At 34.9% G+C, this 15421-nt stretch overlaps 1 protein-coding gene across 1 annotated transcript in view; it reads left to right on the forward strand.

Annotated features, from left to right (window-relative positions):
• The first annotated feature begins 105 nt into the window (after positions 1-105).
• Positions 106-15421, forward strand: part of LOC132554421 (uncharacterized) — a 30535-nt gene continuing 15219 nt past the window's right edge. The window contains exons 1-8 of the mRNA XM_060218739.1: positions 106-134; positions 6348-6509; positions 7092-7193; positions 8368-8508; positions 8878-8973; positions 9178-9321; positions 9876-9971; positions 10679-10827. Of these exons, the coding sequence (XP_060074722.1) occupies positions 6387-6509; positions 7092-7193; positions 8368-8508; positions 8878-8973; positions 9178-9321; positions 9876-9971; positions 10679-10827 (851 nt within the window). The 5' untranslated portion in view covers positions 106-134; positions 6348-6386. The remainder of the gene's footprint in view (positions 135-6347; positions 6510-7091; positions 7194-8367; positions 8509-8877; positions 8974-9177; positions 9322-9875; positions 9972-10678; positions 10828-15421) is intronic.

The following is a 15421-nucleotide window of genomic DNA, read 5'->3' on the forward strand; positions in this document are numbered from 1 at the left end:
CAGGCCTTTCGGGTGTTTTCGATCTATTTCGGTTATCATTTCCGAGGTGTTCGAACAGCTGATTAAAAGTGAAACTAGGAAGCCACGTGAGAGTGAGACACTGACATTTAACAATTGCTAGCTAAAGCGAAAAGGTAAGATCGATGGACTATGTTGTATTGTCAATCCAAGTCAAGTCAATCATTGAATATTAAGCAATTTCACATTGATTTTTTTTTTAAATTTCATGTTATAAACGTCAACTTTGTTTTATTTCAATATGACGAAATACAATGTAAATATTTCAGTAACTAGGGGCACTCCTCAATTAGTGATCATTGTTAAAACATAGATCTTTGTTGAACATGTCAGATCTCGGCTTTTTGCTTAAATTATAGAAATTACATTAATTATTTCATGCATGTTATGATTTGTATGTAAGCTATTTTCAAACAACATTTTTTTTATGGGAGACTGTCTTGCGAAATACATGTAACTTTATATACTAGCTGTCTGAGGATTGTTCTATAAACCCAGCATATAAGGTAAATGTTGTTAATTTAGGGTTTAGTGATCTGCCATTACATGTTTTAAATGACAACACCTCTTCAGGCTGCATTTCTTATCCGACTGTGAAAATATGTTACAAATCGACAACCTCATGTATTTCTTTGTTCTGATACTTTATACACTTGGTAACAAACGTCACATTTTGTACAAGTTCACATTTTAACCCTCTGCTTTCAAAAGCTAGGTCACAGGTCAAAAGTTTCATTTATCATTTATGATATAAGGTAATAATTATTTTTTCATTATATATACACAAATTACAACGTTTTGATTTGTTGATTTTTTCTTTCCATTTCTTGATGATCGTTATCAAGTCTACCTCCTCCCACTTGATAATTGTGTCTGTCAGAACACCTTTTGTATGAATGGAATATGTTTACACATTCAATCATGTAAACAAAAACTGACCACAACATCATTAAATATTTAAATATTTTACGATGTATTCAAAATAAAAACAACAAACAAAATACAGATTTATCAGCTAAAAAGTCTGTTACTTTATATTTCAAAATATTTTGAACTTTGGACTGAAAGCAATATTACAACACAAGATCAAAACGTTGTCCAGGAATAAATGTTGTGTCCGACTTATGGATTACAAGATCAATTTTAATCTTGCCTTTGGCTTTAATGTTAAAAATGATTTTCTGATGGTAAATTAGCTGAGAAACTAGCAAACGTAAGTGATACTTTCTGTATTGTATTGGAATCAGCAAGGATTCCTAGCCAAGTTACTACTACTGCTTATAGTTCAACAGCACTTACCACTCTCTGACACTGTACATTTCCATTTGGAATGTGACAAGCCCACTCTTAAATGAATCTTTAATAACTGTGATTGGTACAAATTAGCCGTCAGTGACATCACATCATGTCACACAAGCCTTTATGCAGAGTGATTTGTTGTGAATTAATCCTTCATTAAATTATCAAATTTATGCATTTATTTGTTATTTTTGTTTTTGAAACGTAGCTTAAAAATCAGATTTGATAGGACTTTCTCATTTCGTTCAGGTACGGGAAAAAAAAAACCGATTTGCATACTGAATGAGTGTGCGTACGTGATAAGTTTTACAAATTGGTTTTTCTTTCATACCAGCATGAAACTAAAAATTATTCCCCTATCAGAGCTTAAAATCTTTAGATATTAAACATAGTTTCTCATGGACAGAACAGCTCATAACACAGCCCAAATTACTCTACACTTCTCATTTCACTTCACATTTTGTACCACTTTGGGATGCGAGGGTCACTCATATTGTCTGCAATGCATGATTGTTCTTAATTTAACTACCATATAATCACATGTGCTAGGTATGGATCTGTGTCAGTTTTTACTGTATATCCCTAATATTCATATTCAATTTGAAAACTCGAAGAGAATAAGCATAAAGTGTGGGAAAATATCATTATGCATCTTTTGAAGTTTAGACGTGTCGATTTGTGTTCATGTGCTTGACGTGTATGAAAACAAACAAAGGATACGATTTTATCATGAAGATTAAAGGCCTAATGATTATATATCATTCAAACTAATAATTGTGATTTGAATCATAAAAACATCTTGCAGCCCTGTATTATTTCCTTATTTCAATATAATGAGTTTACCAGTAATTGCTGTTTAGTAAAATATTGATACTTAATGCTATTGAATAGATTCTTGCGTTCAAACATGTTTATTTGATAAATTTTAGATAATTAATGATTTTTATGATTAAAAAGGTGGATTATTTGTATTTATCATGAAAATGATTATGTCTCATGACAAAGTATGATAAGTGTCGTACATAAATAAAGAATATTTATAGGTATTATATATCTTTATATAACTTTTATTTTCTACCACACGACCCAGTCCTAGATCTCATAATCTAATCTGAGTCTCACTCACACTGACCCGGTTAGTAATCACATTAGACGTCAACACATGGAGACATCCTCACATGTTCTCCATGTTTACCTATCACATTCCAGTTGTGGGTTGGATTTCAAGAGTTTAACCACTAACCATTAACATTTCATATCATACTGTCGGGGATGGGGTGACTTGTGTACACCCCTCTAGATCTGTCACCATGACTACAGTGATGTCATGTATGTTTGTACATGTGGATTTGGATCTGTGTTGTTTAAACATTTTACAATATGAAACGGAGGTCATTTTTTATTTCAATGCCTCAACTAGGATTTGAACTGGCTTACTTATGTCTGATCTCAACCAGTCGAACTGAAGAGAAGTTCCCTCGAGCCAAACAGTATATTGAAGTTAATGTTTACCAGGGTTACCGGTGTAATATTATATTTGTATCCCAGTAGTTAACTCGTCTTTGAGTTTCCAGGTGTTATAGCAATGCTTGTGTAAGTACCACAAAGTATTCTTGGATCCCTACATGAGCACAAACTTAACAGAGGTCATTATTTATTTCAATGCCTCTGCTAGCACTCGAACCCAGGACCCCTGTCTGACTAGTCTGATGCTCAACCAATCCAGCTAAAGAGAAGTTCTCTCAAACCAAGCTGTATATTGCAAGTTAACTAATACTTTACCAGGGTTACCTATATTTCATTTTTTTTTTTGTGTAAGCGTAGAATTGATGCGTAAATATACAAATGTACATATCATACTGTTATGTTAATGTTTAGGACTAGATATAAAAACATCATTCTGTACACCTGATACTGTTTACTCATCCGTGTCTATCTCACTGATTTCCTTCCTGTATTATAGCACCAAGTACAGGTAAATATTAGAGATAGGATGTGGAATTTCCTACTTCATTTCCAGTTATATCCTTGTGTTGGTATATCACATTGCATGTGCTGTGAGAAGGGATATGTACACTAAACTACACATAAATAAAACATGCGCTTATGTGACATTCTTTATCTGTTTATCATGCACAACTATCAGGTCATATAAATTGTATGTTAAAATACCCACAGCTGTCAGGTCTTTTATATATTGTATGTTAAAACACCTACAGCTTTCTAGTCATATATATTTTGTATGTTAAAACACCCACAGCTGTCTAGTCATATATATATTGTATGTTAAAACACCCACAGCTGTCTAGTCATATATATATTGTATGTTAAAACACCTACAGCTTTCTAGTCATATATATATTGTATGTTAAAACACCTACAGCTTTCTAGTCATATATATTTTGTATGTTAAAACACCTACAGCTTTCTAGTCATATATATTTTGTATGTTAAAACACCTACAGCTTTCTAGTCATATATATTTTGTATGTTAAAACATCTACAGCTGTCTGGTCATATATATCTTGTGTGTTAAAACCCCCACAGCTGTCAGTTCATATATATATTGTATGTTAAAATACCCTCACTGTCTGGTCATATATATATATTGTATGTTAAACACCCACAGCTGTCTGGTCATATATGTATATTGTGTGTTAAAACACCCACAGCTGTCTGGTCATATATATATATTGTATGTTAAAACACCCACAGTGTTTAGGTCACATGTTAATTATAGGTTAAACATAAGTTGATTGATGCATGTTTAATGCATGTCAGCATAGTTAATTGGTCACATACATGCTATTATTGATCTGCCTTGAACTTGAAGCATATCCCAGAGCTGACCCGAACTTTATCAGCGAGCACCTGACCCACATAGACAGTGTACTTCAACATGTAAACAGGTGATAACTGTTATAAGGAAAAAGTACTAAATAAAAGGGATGTTTTTTATTCTGTGACAAACCTCAGCTAGTTTCTCTTTCTACTTATAGACTAAGGTAAGTTTATAATATACTTCATACTTTTTCTTCCTCTATGGGATGTTGGTAAAAGTGCTCAATGGTAAAAACCTTGTGTAGGATTAGTTTTAAGACTTCAGAGAGTTCATTGAATGCCAGTGATTCTCCAGAGGTCAGAGTTTCTCTGGTGGTCTGAAATATTCCAGAGGTCTGAGACTCTATAAAGATTGGGGATTCTTCAGAGGTCTGTGATTCTCTGGAGGTATCGGGCTCTCTGAATGTATGAGAATCTCCATAGATCTTAGACTCTGCATAGGTCTGAGATTCTATTGAGGTCTGAAATATTCCAGAGGTCTGAAACACTATAAAGATTGGAGATTCTCTGGGGATCTGTGATTCTCCTGAGGTTTAAGACTCTCTGGATATATGAGACTTTCCTGATTCTGCAGAGGTGTGAGATTCTACAGACGTCTGGCATTCTATAATGATCTGAGATATTCCAGAGGACTGAGATTCTCCTGAGATCTGAGGTTCTCCTGAGGTCTGAGATTCTCCTGAGATCTGAGGTTCTCCTGAGGTCTGAGATTCTACAGAGGTCTGAGACTCTACATAGGTCTGAGATTCTACAGAGGTCTGAGACTCTACAGAGGTCTGAGATTCTACAGAGATCTGAGACTCTACAGAGGTCTGAGATTCTCCTGAGATCTGAGGTTCTCCTGAGGTCTGAGATTCTACAGAGGTCTGAGACTCTACATAAGTCTGAGACTCTACATAAGTCTGAGATTCTACAGAGATCTGAGATTCTACAGAGATCTGAGACTCTACAGAGGTCTGAGACTCTACATAGGTCTGAGATTCTACAGAGGTCTGAGACTCTCCTGAGGTCTGAGACTCTGCATAGGTCTGAGATTCTACAGAGGTCTGAGACTCTACAGAGGTCTGAGATTCTCCAAAAGTCTTAACTTACCATAGGATATTCTGATTTGCAATATATAGGTAGCTAGATCTGTTTTAGAAATGTGTTATCTGATACACTGTATGTTAGCAAAAGAACGACTGCTCTTTATTCAAATATGAAGGTAGAATTAATTTATCTATTTAGAGGAAGAAAAAGAAATTCTTAAAATTAAATGGTATATTGATCATGTACATGTATGACCCTCTGAACGAGTTTTCATGAGAGATGTGTATAACCATCAGTTATCAGATGTGTCTGGGACAGACAGTGTTATCACCAGTTGTCTGTTTGTCTGGATAAACAATCACAATTTAGAACATTGATTATAATCTGTACATGTTGAATACCTGTGTCAAGGTGTGTATAAACATACTGACTAGTAACACAAATTTTGAAAGAGAGTGAAGAAATGTAAAAAAAAACATACAAATACTTGCCGACAGAATATCGCTTGGAATGTAATTTTAAACAACTTTCATGTCGATTTCAAGGTTTTTAGAAGCAATATTTGTTGTTAGTTATGAATTTACCTGTTACAGTTAAGAGCATCAGTAACATTACTTGACATTACTACAGCTTTGAAATCACAACTAAGAAACACTGTATGAATTTACCTGTCACAACAAGGATCCCTGTAATGTTAACAAACACAATGAAGTCCTTGTAGGACTGTATAACTTGACTAGGATTAAAGTCAATCAAGCAGACATGACAGGTACCCATCATTAATTAATTGTGAAATTACCTGACATAACTAGGGTCTCTTTTTAAATTACCTGAAAATTCCTGAGACAACAAGAATCCCTGTTAAATTCGTTTGAAATTAACGGATATAACTAGGGCCCCTGTTAAATTACTTGCCACATCTAGGATCCCAGTTAAGTTATCTCATATAGTCTGATTTATATCACGATCTTTCCTCTGAGTGAAAAACAATAACTCTAACAAAGGAGATTGTAAAGTCATTTATGTCAATGAAGACATTGTTCTATCCTTGTGACTTTTTGGGTGAAATGATATATTTATCTCAACTTTAGTTTAAAACAAAAAATGTTTATGTTTCTTTTATTTGATTCAGTATTTGATAAAAAAATTTCTGTCCACAGTTTGTTGTTCATGCAGTTGTGAAGTGCTGACAGCCACTAATGAGTACAGTCTCCCAATCCGTCAGTGTCCCCTATGATTGGCTGATGGACGACCTGGATGACAGTTGCCATGCAAACTGTTCAGGTCATGGTGGATGCCTTGATGGAAAGTGTGCTTGTTTGGTATGTTCATATAATGTATGAATTGTGTTATCACTAGTATTCTACAGGCAGTGTGATGTAAAGGTAAACAATTGCTCTGTAAAACAATAATTAAAACACAAAACTTTACAAACACAGTGTTACAGACATCTGTAACTACACATACCTGTCATCACTACAGATGTCCTACTACTAAAAACATGTCACATTTTATGATTTAAAATATTTACTGAGCTTGATCTAAGATTGTAAGTATACATATCACAAAATTGGCTTCATTATATCATTAGTGTCAAGATTAAAATTTTTTTGAATTTTCACTCACCCAGTTTGTGGAGAAAATTTTTCAGTACCTGTAAGTATACTGAGAATGATTTTTTTAATGAAAGTCAGTATATGTAAACTAATTGTTGGGATTTTGAGGTATATTTTGTGCATGCCTTCAGAGTTTATTCACTTTTAATTGAAAATTATTTACCATATGTCCAAATGTTTTGTATGTATACTACCTCTCCGTATAGGTAAGCTATAATTTGACCTTGACCTGGTTTATCTGACCTCTGTATGTTGGTAAGCTCTAATTTCACATTGACCTGGTTTTAGGTACAATTTACGGGAGGTACATGTCAGGACCCCAACAATGGCTACTTCCTGGCATTCGGCTGTATATTTGTTATGCTGAGTATGGTGTCGTTGGTTCAGTTGGTAAGTGGAAAATTACATTCAAAAATTTCTATGCATTTTTCACACCCATTTAACTTATTCATTCATTAATGTATTTATTACTCAATATCCTATATTAATATAAGCATATTCTCTGTAATCACTATATTACATATTGTGTTACTGGTGTGTTAGATTCCTGTATATTTGTCAGGATATGTACAGTGTTTCATTTACTGTGTCATCTACATGATACATTTGTTCACACAAGTATTTTTAATTTACACATGTAGGTTCTCAATATTCTCGCTTGTTAAACTCTCGCTCCTGTTACCTTCATTCCTCTTGTCAATTTTAAATGTTTTCAATATCGCCTTCTGTAGTAAATAAAGATTGATGATGATGGTCTTTATGTATCAGTACATTTCACCCGACAGACCACAAGTTACTATATATACTGACATCATTTGTTGTATAGTGACATCATTTGTTATATACTGACATCATTTGTTATATACTGACATCATTTGTTATATCCTGACATCATTTGTTGTGTACTGACATCATTTGTTGTATAGTGACATCATTTGTTATATACTGACATCATTTGTTATATACTGACATCATTTGTTGTGTACTGACATCATTTGTTGTATAGTGACATCATTTGTTGTGTACTGACATCATTTGTTGTATATTGACGTCATTTGTTGTATACTGACATCATTTGTTGTATACTGACATCATTTGTTGTATAGTGATGTCATTTGTTGTATACTGACGTAATTTGTTGTATACTGACATCATTTGTTGTATAGTGACATCATTTGTTGTATAGTGACATCATTTGTTGTATACTGACATCATTTGTTGAACACTGACGTCATTTGTTGTATACTGACATCATTTGTTTTATACTGACGTCATTCGTTGTATACTGACATCATTCGTCGTATACTGACGTCATTCGTTGTATACTGACATCATTTGTTGTATACTGACATCATTTGTTGTATACTGACATCATTTGTTGTATACTGACCATATTTGTTGTATACTGACCATATTTGTTGTATACTGACATCATTTGTTGTATACTGACGTCATTTGTTGTATACTGACATCGTTTGTTGTATACTGACATCATTTGTTGTATACTGACGTCATTTGTTGTATACTGACATCATTTGTTGTATAATGACATCATTTGTTACAGTGCCTCTGTATAAGGAACGAGTATATAAGTCATGGCAGGAAATCACTTAAACAGGCTACATTTCATCTGACAGGACAGAAGTTACTATTTGGACTTACCGTATTTGCCACAGCCATTAGAGGCATATACTTCTTCACAAAGGTAGGTAGTCCCAATTATCCTGTGGAAACAGGAACTGTTATATATACAGGTTATTATTTTATAGACTTTAGAAATTTGAGATAATTTGAGATCATTTTGTTTTTTCAATAACCGCAATGGTTGCTATAATACTGTAATGGTTGCTATGATACTGTTATGGTGGTTGTGATACTGTATTAGTTTCTATGATGCCATAATGGTTGCTATGATACTGTAATATTTGACACAATACTGTGATGGTTGTTATGATGCTATAATGGTTACTTTGATGCCATAATGGTTGCTATGATACTGTAATATTTGACACAATACTGTGATGGTTGCTATGATATTGTAATGGTTGGTACATTAGTATTATTCCTGTTACAGCTACATGTATCTGAGCTGGTCTCCAACAACCTGTGGATGGCCTATTATCCTCTACTTCTCTCCTGTTTCTCCTTCATCGTCTGCTTCTGGGCAGAGGTAAGCCATTTGAATGGATGGACTAATGTTTATCACAGATTTATTAATAATCTACATTCAGTTTGATTTCTGCAGCTTTTATGGTAATATTTTGTACAAGTTTGGAAAATGGCTTGATAATTCTTCAGAGATAAGTTATAAAGAATATGCATGATTGATATTTAATGAAACAAATATTTTAATGTTGATAATGTATACTTTCAGGCATTTCATGTTGAGTTTAAACGGAACCAGCCTCGCTTTCTCAGCAAGTCCTTTATTGGATTCTTCATCTTTAACCTCTTTATATACTGCCTGTTGTTTGTGAATATAGTGTTATTAGATGTGGTTCCTAATGACGTCTATGCTGTAAGTACTTCATTTTGTTATTTACAGTTTGTGGAGAGGTGTTTGATGTTACCCATGTCCATCTAATCTTTGTTCTCAATCAATGTCATATATTGAGAAAATTTCAACAGATTCAGTTCATATTTACAACAATGCACAAGTTCAACACCTGATCAGATTCTGACTTGCACAGGAGTGGGAGCATTGGTGTCATACAGGCATTTTCTAGTATTTTGTTTGTTAGTAAATTTAGAAATAAGTTGTTTGGTATTGCATCAACTCAGGGCTCTCATACCCCATTTTGAGACTGGGGCCCGGGGCCCTTAGAATCAGGAAAAATAATGGTGTTTTCCTTAGAATTGGGAAAACTTCGGGTCTAAATTGGGAAAAAAGATACTATTTTGCATCGGGAATATTCAGCCCCAAATCTGGCCGATCGAAAGCCTTGCAACTAATTAAAAGATTACTGATCCAAAGAAGGATTTTCTTTCTCGATGCAAAAAAAAAAAAATGTTAACCAACAACATATTATATATTTCTGGTATTCAGATTATAAAGATTATTGACTGTTTCAGGATTTAGTGACCAAGGTGACGAACGGCATATTTGCTGGTACGATGATTATAGCTGTCATCTTCTTTCTTATCTATGGTGTACAGGTGTATTTCAAGGTAAGTACAACCAAACACTGGTCAATAGGAAGAGGACTCGCTTGTAATACTGACCTAACAGCTGTTATATTTAGTAAGAATAAATGTTGATTTGTGTGCAAATATACAGTTGGAATGTCTATATATTGATTCAGGAACAATTTACTGTATGTATTATTATGGATAACAATATCTTATGTGTATTGGTGTCTGTAAACAATATCCTGTGTGTATTGGTGTTTGGTAAACAACATTCTGTGTGTATTGGTGTCTGTGAATAATATCCTGTGTGTATATATGTGGATGACAATACCCTGTGTGTATTGGTGTGGGTAACAATATCCTGTGTGTATTGGTGTGGGTAACAATATCCTGTGTGTATTTGTGTGGGTAACAATACCCTGTTTTACTTTGGGTAACAATATCTGGTGTGTTTTTGTGTTGCTAACAGTTGGTAACAATATCCTGTGTGCATTGTTAACAATATCCTGTGTGTACTGGTAACAATACCCTGTGTGTAATTGTTTGGGTAACAATATCCTGTGTGTATTTGTAACAATATCCTGTGTGTATTTGTAACAATATCCTGTGTGTATTGGTAACAATATCCTGTGTGTATTTGTAACAACATCCTGCGTGTATTGGTAACAATACCCTGTGTGTTACTTTGGGTAACAATATCCTGTGTGCTACTTTGGGTAATAATATCCTGTGTTCAAAATTATAAGGTGCATGGTGCCTTCACTAAAGGAGACAGTGATGTTGACCCCTGGCAGTTGAGCATGTCCCGTCTTGGTATGGTATCCCAGGCCATGTTCCAATTCTTTCTAGCCTTATTCCTCCTGTCTGACATCACAAAGGATGCATGGAAACACAGGTAGGCAGCTTACTTTGACAATAGAAGGGACACAGTTCATAGTGGGAATAAAACGTTTTGTATTTTTTTTTATGTTTTAGGGCACGCATTGAGGTGCTTTCCTCACAATAAACTGGTGTATTTGTTGTTCAATTCTCACCAAATTTGGTTTGTGGCTCCATAACCATGAGACCTGACATTAATTTGATAACCAGTGAAATCTGCCAGTATTTGCAAGAGTTATGGGACTTTGAATGAAAAAAACTTACTATTTTATACCAAATAGTCAATATCAAGACTTTATTACTCTATGTATGCTATGTTAACACATCTCCCAGATATACATCACTCACAACTCCCATAACCAAGCACACTCTTACCATATTATTATTTACATACACTATGTAAATCATCTAATCACTGTGAATAGCGAACTGATGTCTGCTAAATCACTTCATAGTCATTTAAACAACATCCAACACAGAAATCTCCATGGATGTTCTCTAAATCCTTCCCATTGATGATGGCTGCTCCAGTCGCAATATTCCACGATACAGAAATATGGTGATCTGCTCATACATAGACAGCAGAAGTTACCAATAGGGTCATCTATGTAACCGCTTGCCCACATAGGACATCCATCACATCTGTCCACATAGGACATCTGGAGGTTACATGGTTGTCCATACAGATAATGAATCATAGAGCTGTCCACACAGGACTGCATAAATGGACGTCTTGCCCAAAAAAGGAACTATATATATCATACAGCTGTCCACACAAGACCAGATACAGCATTAGAACTGCCCACACAGGACTGCATTCAATAACTTCTTCACCCACAGAGGACTGTATAAATGGTCGTCTTGCCCAAAAAAGGAACTATATATATTTTTCTTGTCCACACAGCACTACATCTATGGTACATCTGTGGTATCACTACCCTAATGCCGCCATGGGTTAGAGCTGCAAGAACACAAATATGACTATATCTAACTATTGTGTCCTGTTATATCACATATATATACATATAGCTAAATTGCACATTTAGTATTCATTTTCCCAGCATTTTGCATATCATAACTAACCACTATTATTTTTACAACTAATGGTTAGTGCTTTCATATATTTGCTGTTAACATCATAATAAGTACTTCTAAATACAAACATACTGCACTAATTACATAGCCAAAAACTAAGCAAAACGTGAGTTATATTCTCTGGTATAAATTGTACTCATCTGTATGCATGTTATATACATGTACATCAACATGCTACAAACGCAAAACACAACAGATTTCGGGTACATAACTCAACATAGAGACTTTTGGGATGTTATAAGACTTACCACAAACTGTATTTTGCGCTGGTGTACCCCATTTTAACATAAACACGCTCAAACAACAAATCCACCACTCCGCTTGCTCACGTGTCTCTCATTCCATCCGCCCTACGAATGTTAACATTATGAACCCAGGTCCGAAAACATCAGAATTATAAGATAAGATAGATGTACAGAGTTACCAAGACATTATCTACTGTATATTTGTTTATATATAATTATAAATGGCTGGCATTGGGACATTTATAACTTTTTACACAATATCTTGCATAGTCGGATGTTCTCTAAATTTCATAAGTGGTGATAACTAGTCTGATCCATCGTTATTTACAAGAGTTCGGGGACTTTGAATGTCGTAATTATGCCAATTTATTAATTCACATACACAGCATATTTGTGGTGACATTTCACTAAATTTGTTATATTGGTTTATGTACAGAAGACATTATGTGGATGCGATAAGCATTGAATCATACATATCTACAAAAGTTATTGGACTTTCTACACCGAAATAATACATTTTTATTACTTTCTGCACACTGCATAATTTGATATGTTTTATGTACACAAGACATTGCATGGATTCAATAACCGTTGAAATCTGTTCATATCTACTAGAGTTATGGGACTATGAACGTCAAAAAATTTGTGATTTTATGCTATTCTGCACGATAACTTTCATGGTTGTACTCGGTTTTTCACCCAATCTTTTATGTTGTCTCTTATAAATGAGACCTTGTGTGGGGATCTGCTCTAACTCACCACAGTGGTTCCCATACTGATCATGTTTAGTATTGAGGCATTGATCATTCCCAAGTCATCCAAATGTATAGACATATTATAGCGATTATATTGTGGCCTGTATGGACTTGATAGGAATGCAGTAATGCATTAACACAATCTCAGCATAAGATCTTATCTGGTATGCATTGAGAAATGTTGTACTACAGTAAAACAAAGATAAGTTACAGTCGACGGGACCAAATGAAATATTTGACTTACCTGATATTCAACTTTGCCTTGTTTGTATGACTGGAGACAGTATGCAGCGAAGATTGAGTGTATTTTCATCAATTGTTGACTGGATACGTGTCTCCATGACAGTAATGAATGGGTAATAAGTAAATGGAAATATTTTGTAATTTGACACACGAAAGATTTCTTTTATTTAAATAAACAGTTATAAGTACGAATATAAAACAAAAAATGTAATGTGAAATGGATATGCACCCACTTTCATACACATAACTTAGTGACGTTGATACCTAAATTAATACAAATATTGTACTCACATTTATATCCTTAAGAGTAACAAGTCCCATCAACAATATTTTAAAATAAAACTTAATAAATAAGTACTCATGAATATTCTACATTGATATAACATTGATAGCACGGAGCTGGGTTACGAAAAGGTGAAGACTGTGGCAACATCACTAAAGCATAACTTTACACATACTATAACTATAAAACAGATTAAAATAAAACCTACATTTTGCATATGTACATGTATATCAGTAAATGTATTTCAAATCATAAACAAATGTGTCAATGACAGACTAGTATTTTCATAAGTCTGCATCGGCACAGTAATTATCGCTTGTTTTTTCCTTTGGTTTCCGACAGCCATGTGCATAAAAAGATGTATAAAACACAGTAGATTTACTATTAACAGACTACTGTGTATTCTTTACTGTGTATGGTGAAGTGAACCTCCTCTGCCCACCCTAAATTTCCCTACCCCAGACACTCATTTTTAGGTCATCTGGACCCGAAGGGTCCGATGACCTATAGTCATCATGCTTCGTCCGTCGTCGTCCGCCATGCGCCGTCCGCCGTGCGCCGTGCGCCGTCCGTAAACTTTTCATTCAAACGACTTCTTCTCAAATACTAGAAGGTCTAGGGGGCTAATACTTGGCACAGAGGATACTGGCATGGAGCTCTACCAAGTTTGTTCAAATGAATGACCTTGACCCACTTTAAAGGTCACAGGGGTCAAATATGTTAAAATCTTTAAACAACTTCTTCTCATTAACCAAAAGGCTCAGAGTGTAGATATTGGGCCTGTGACATGCTGGGATGAAGGACTACCAAGTTTGTTCAAATGAATGACCTTGAACCACTTTAAAGGTCACAGGGGTCAAATATGTTAAAATCTTTAAACAACTTCTTCTCATTAACCAAAAGGCTCAGAGTGTAGATATTGGGCCTGTGACATGCTGGGATGAAGGACTACCAAGTTTGTTCAAATGAATGACCTTGAACCACTTTAAAGGTCACAGGGGTCAAATATGTTAAAATCTTTAAACAACTTCTTCTCAATAACCAAAAGGCTCAGATTGCTGATATTGTGCCTGTGGCATGCTGGGATGAAGGGCTATCAAGTTTGTTTAAATGAATGACCTTGAACAACTTTCAAGGTCACAGGGGTCAAATATGTCAAAATCTTTAAACAACTTCTTCTCAATAACCAAAAGGCTCAGATTGCTGATATTGTGCCTGTGGCATGCTGGGATGAAGGGCTATCAAGTTTGTTTAAATGAATGACCTTGAACAACTTTCAAGGTCACAGGGGTCAAATATGTCAAAATCTTTAAATATCTTCTTCTCAAATACTAGAAGGCCTAGGGGGCTAATACTTGGCACAGAGGATACTGGCATGGAGCTCTACCAAGTTTGTTCAAATGAATGACCTTGACCCACTTTAAAGGTCACAGGGGTCAAATATGTTAAAATCTTTAAACAACTTCTTCTCATTAACCAAAAGGCTCAGAGTGTAGATATTGGGCCTGTGACATGCTGGGATGAAGGACTACCAAGTTTGTTCAAATGAATGACCTTGAACCACTTTAAAGGTCACAGGGGTCAAATATGTTAAAATCTTTAAACAACTTCTTCTCAATAACCAAAAGGCTCAGATTGCTGATATTGTGCCTGTGGCATGCTGGGATGAAGGGCTATCAAGTTTGTTTAAATGAATGACCTTGAACAACTTTCAAGGTCACAGGGGTCAAATATGTCAAAATCTTTAAACAACTTCTTCTCAATAACCAAAAGGCTCAGATTGCTGATATTGTGCCTGTGGCATGCTGGGATGAAGGGCTATCAAGTTTGTTTAAATGAATGACCTTGAACAACTTTCAAGGTCACAGGGGTCAAATATGTCAAAATCTTTAAATAACTTCTTCTCAAATACTAGAAGGCCTAGGGGGCTAATACTTGGCACATAGCATGCTGGCATGGAGCCCTACAAAGTTTGTTCAAATGAATGAC

This window comes from Ylistrum balloti, unplaced genomic scaffold, assembly GCF_031769215.1.
Source record: "Ylistrum balloti isolate Yb309-2 unplaced genomic scaffold, AGI_CSIRO_Ybal_v1 Utg370402, whole genome shotgun sequence".
Taxonomy (NCBI): Eukaryota; Metazoa; Mollusca; class Bivalvia; order Pectinida; family Pectinidae; genus Ylistrum; species Ylistrum balloti.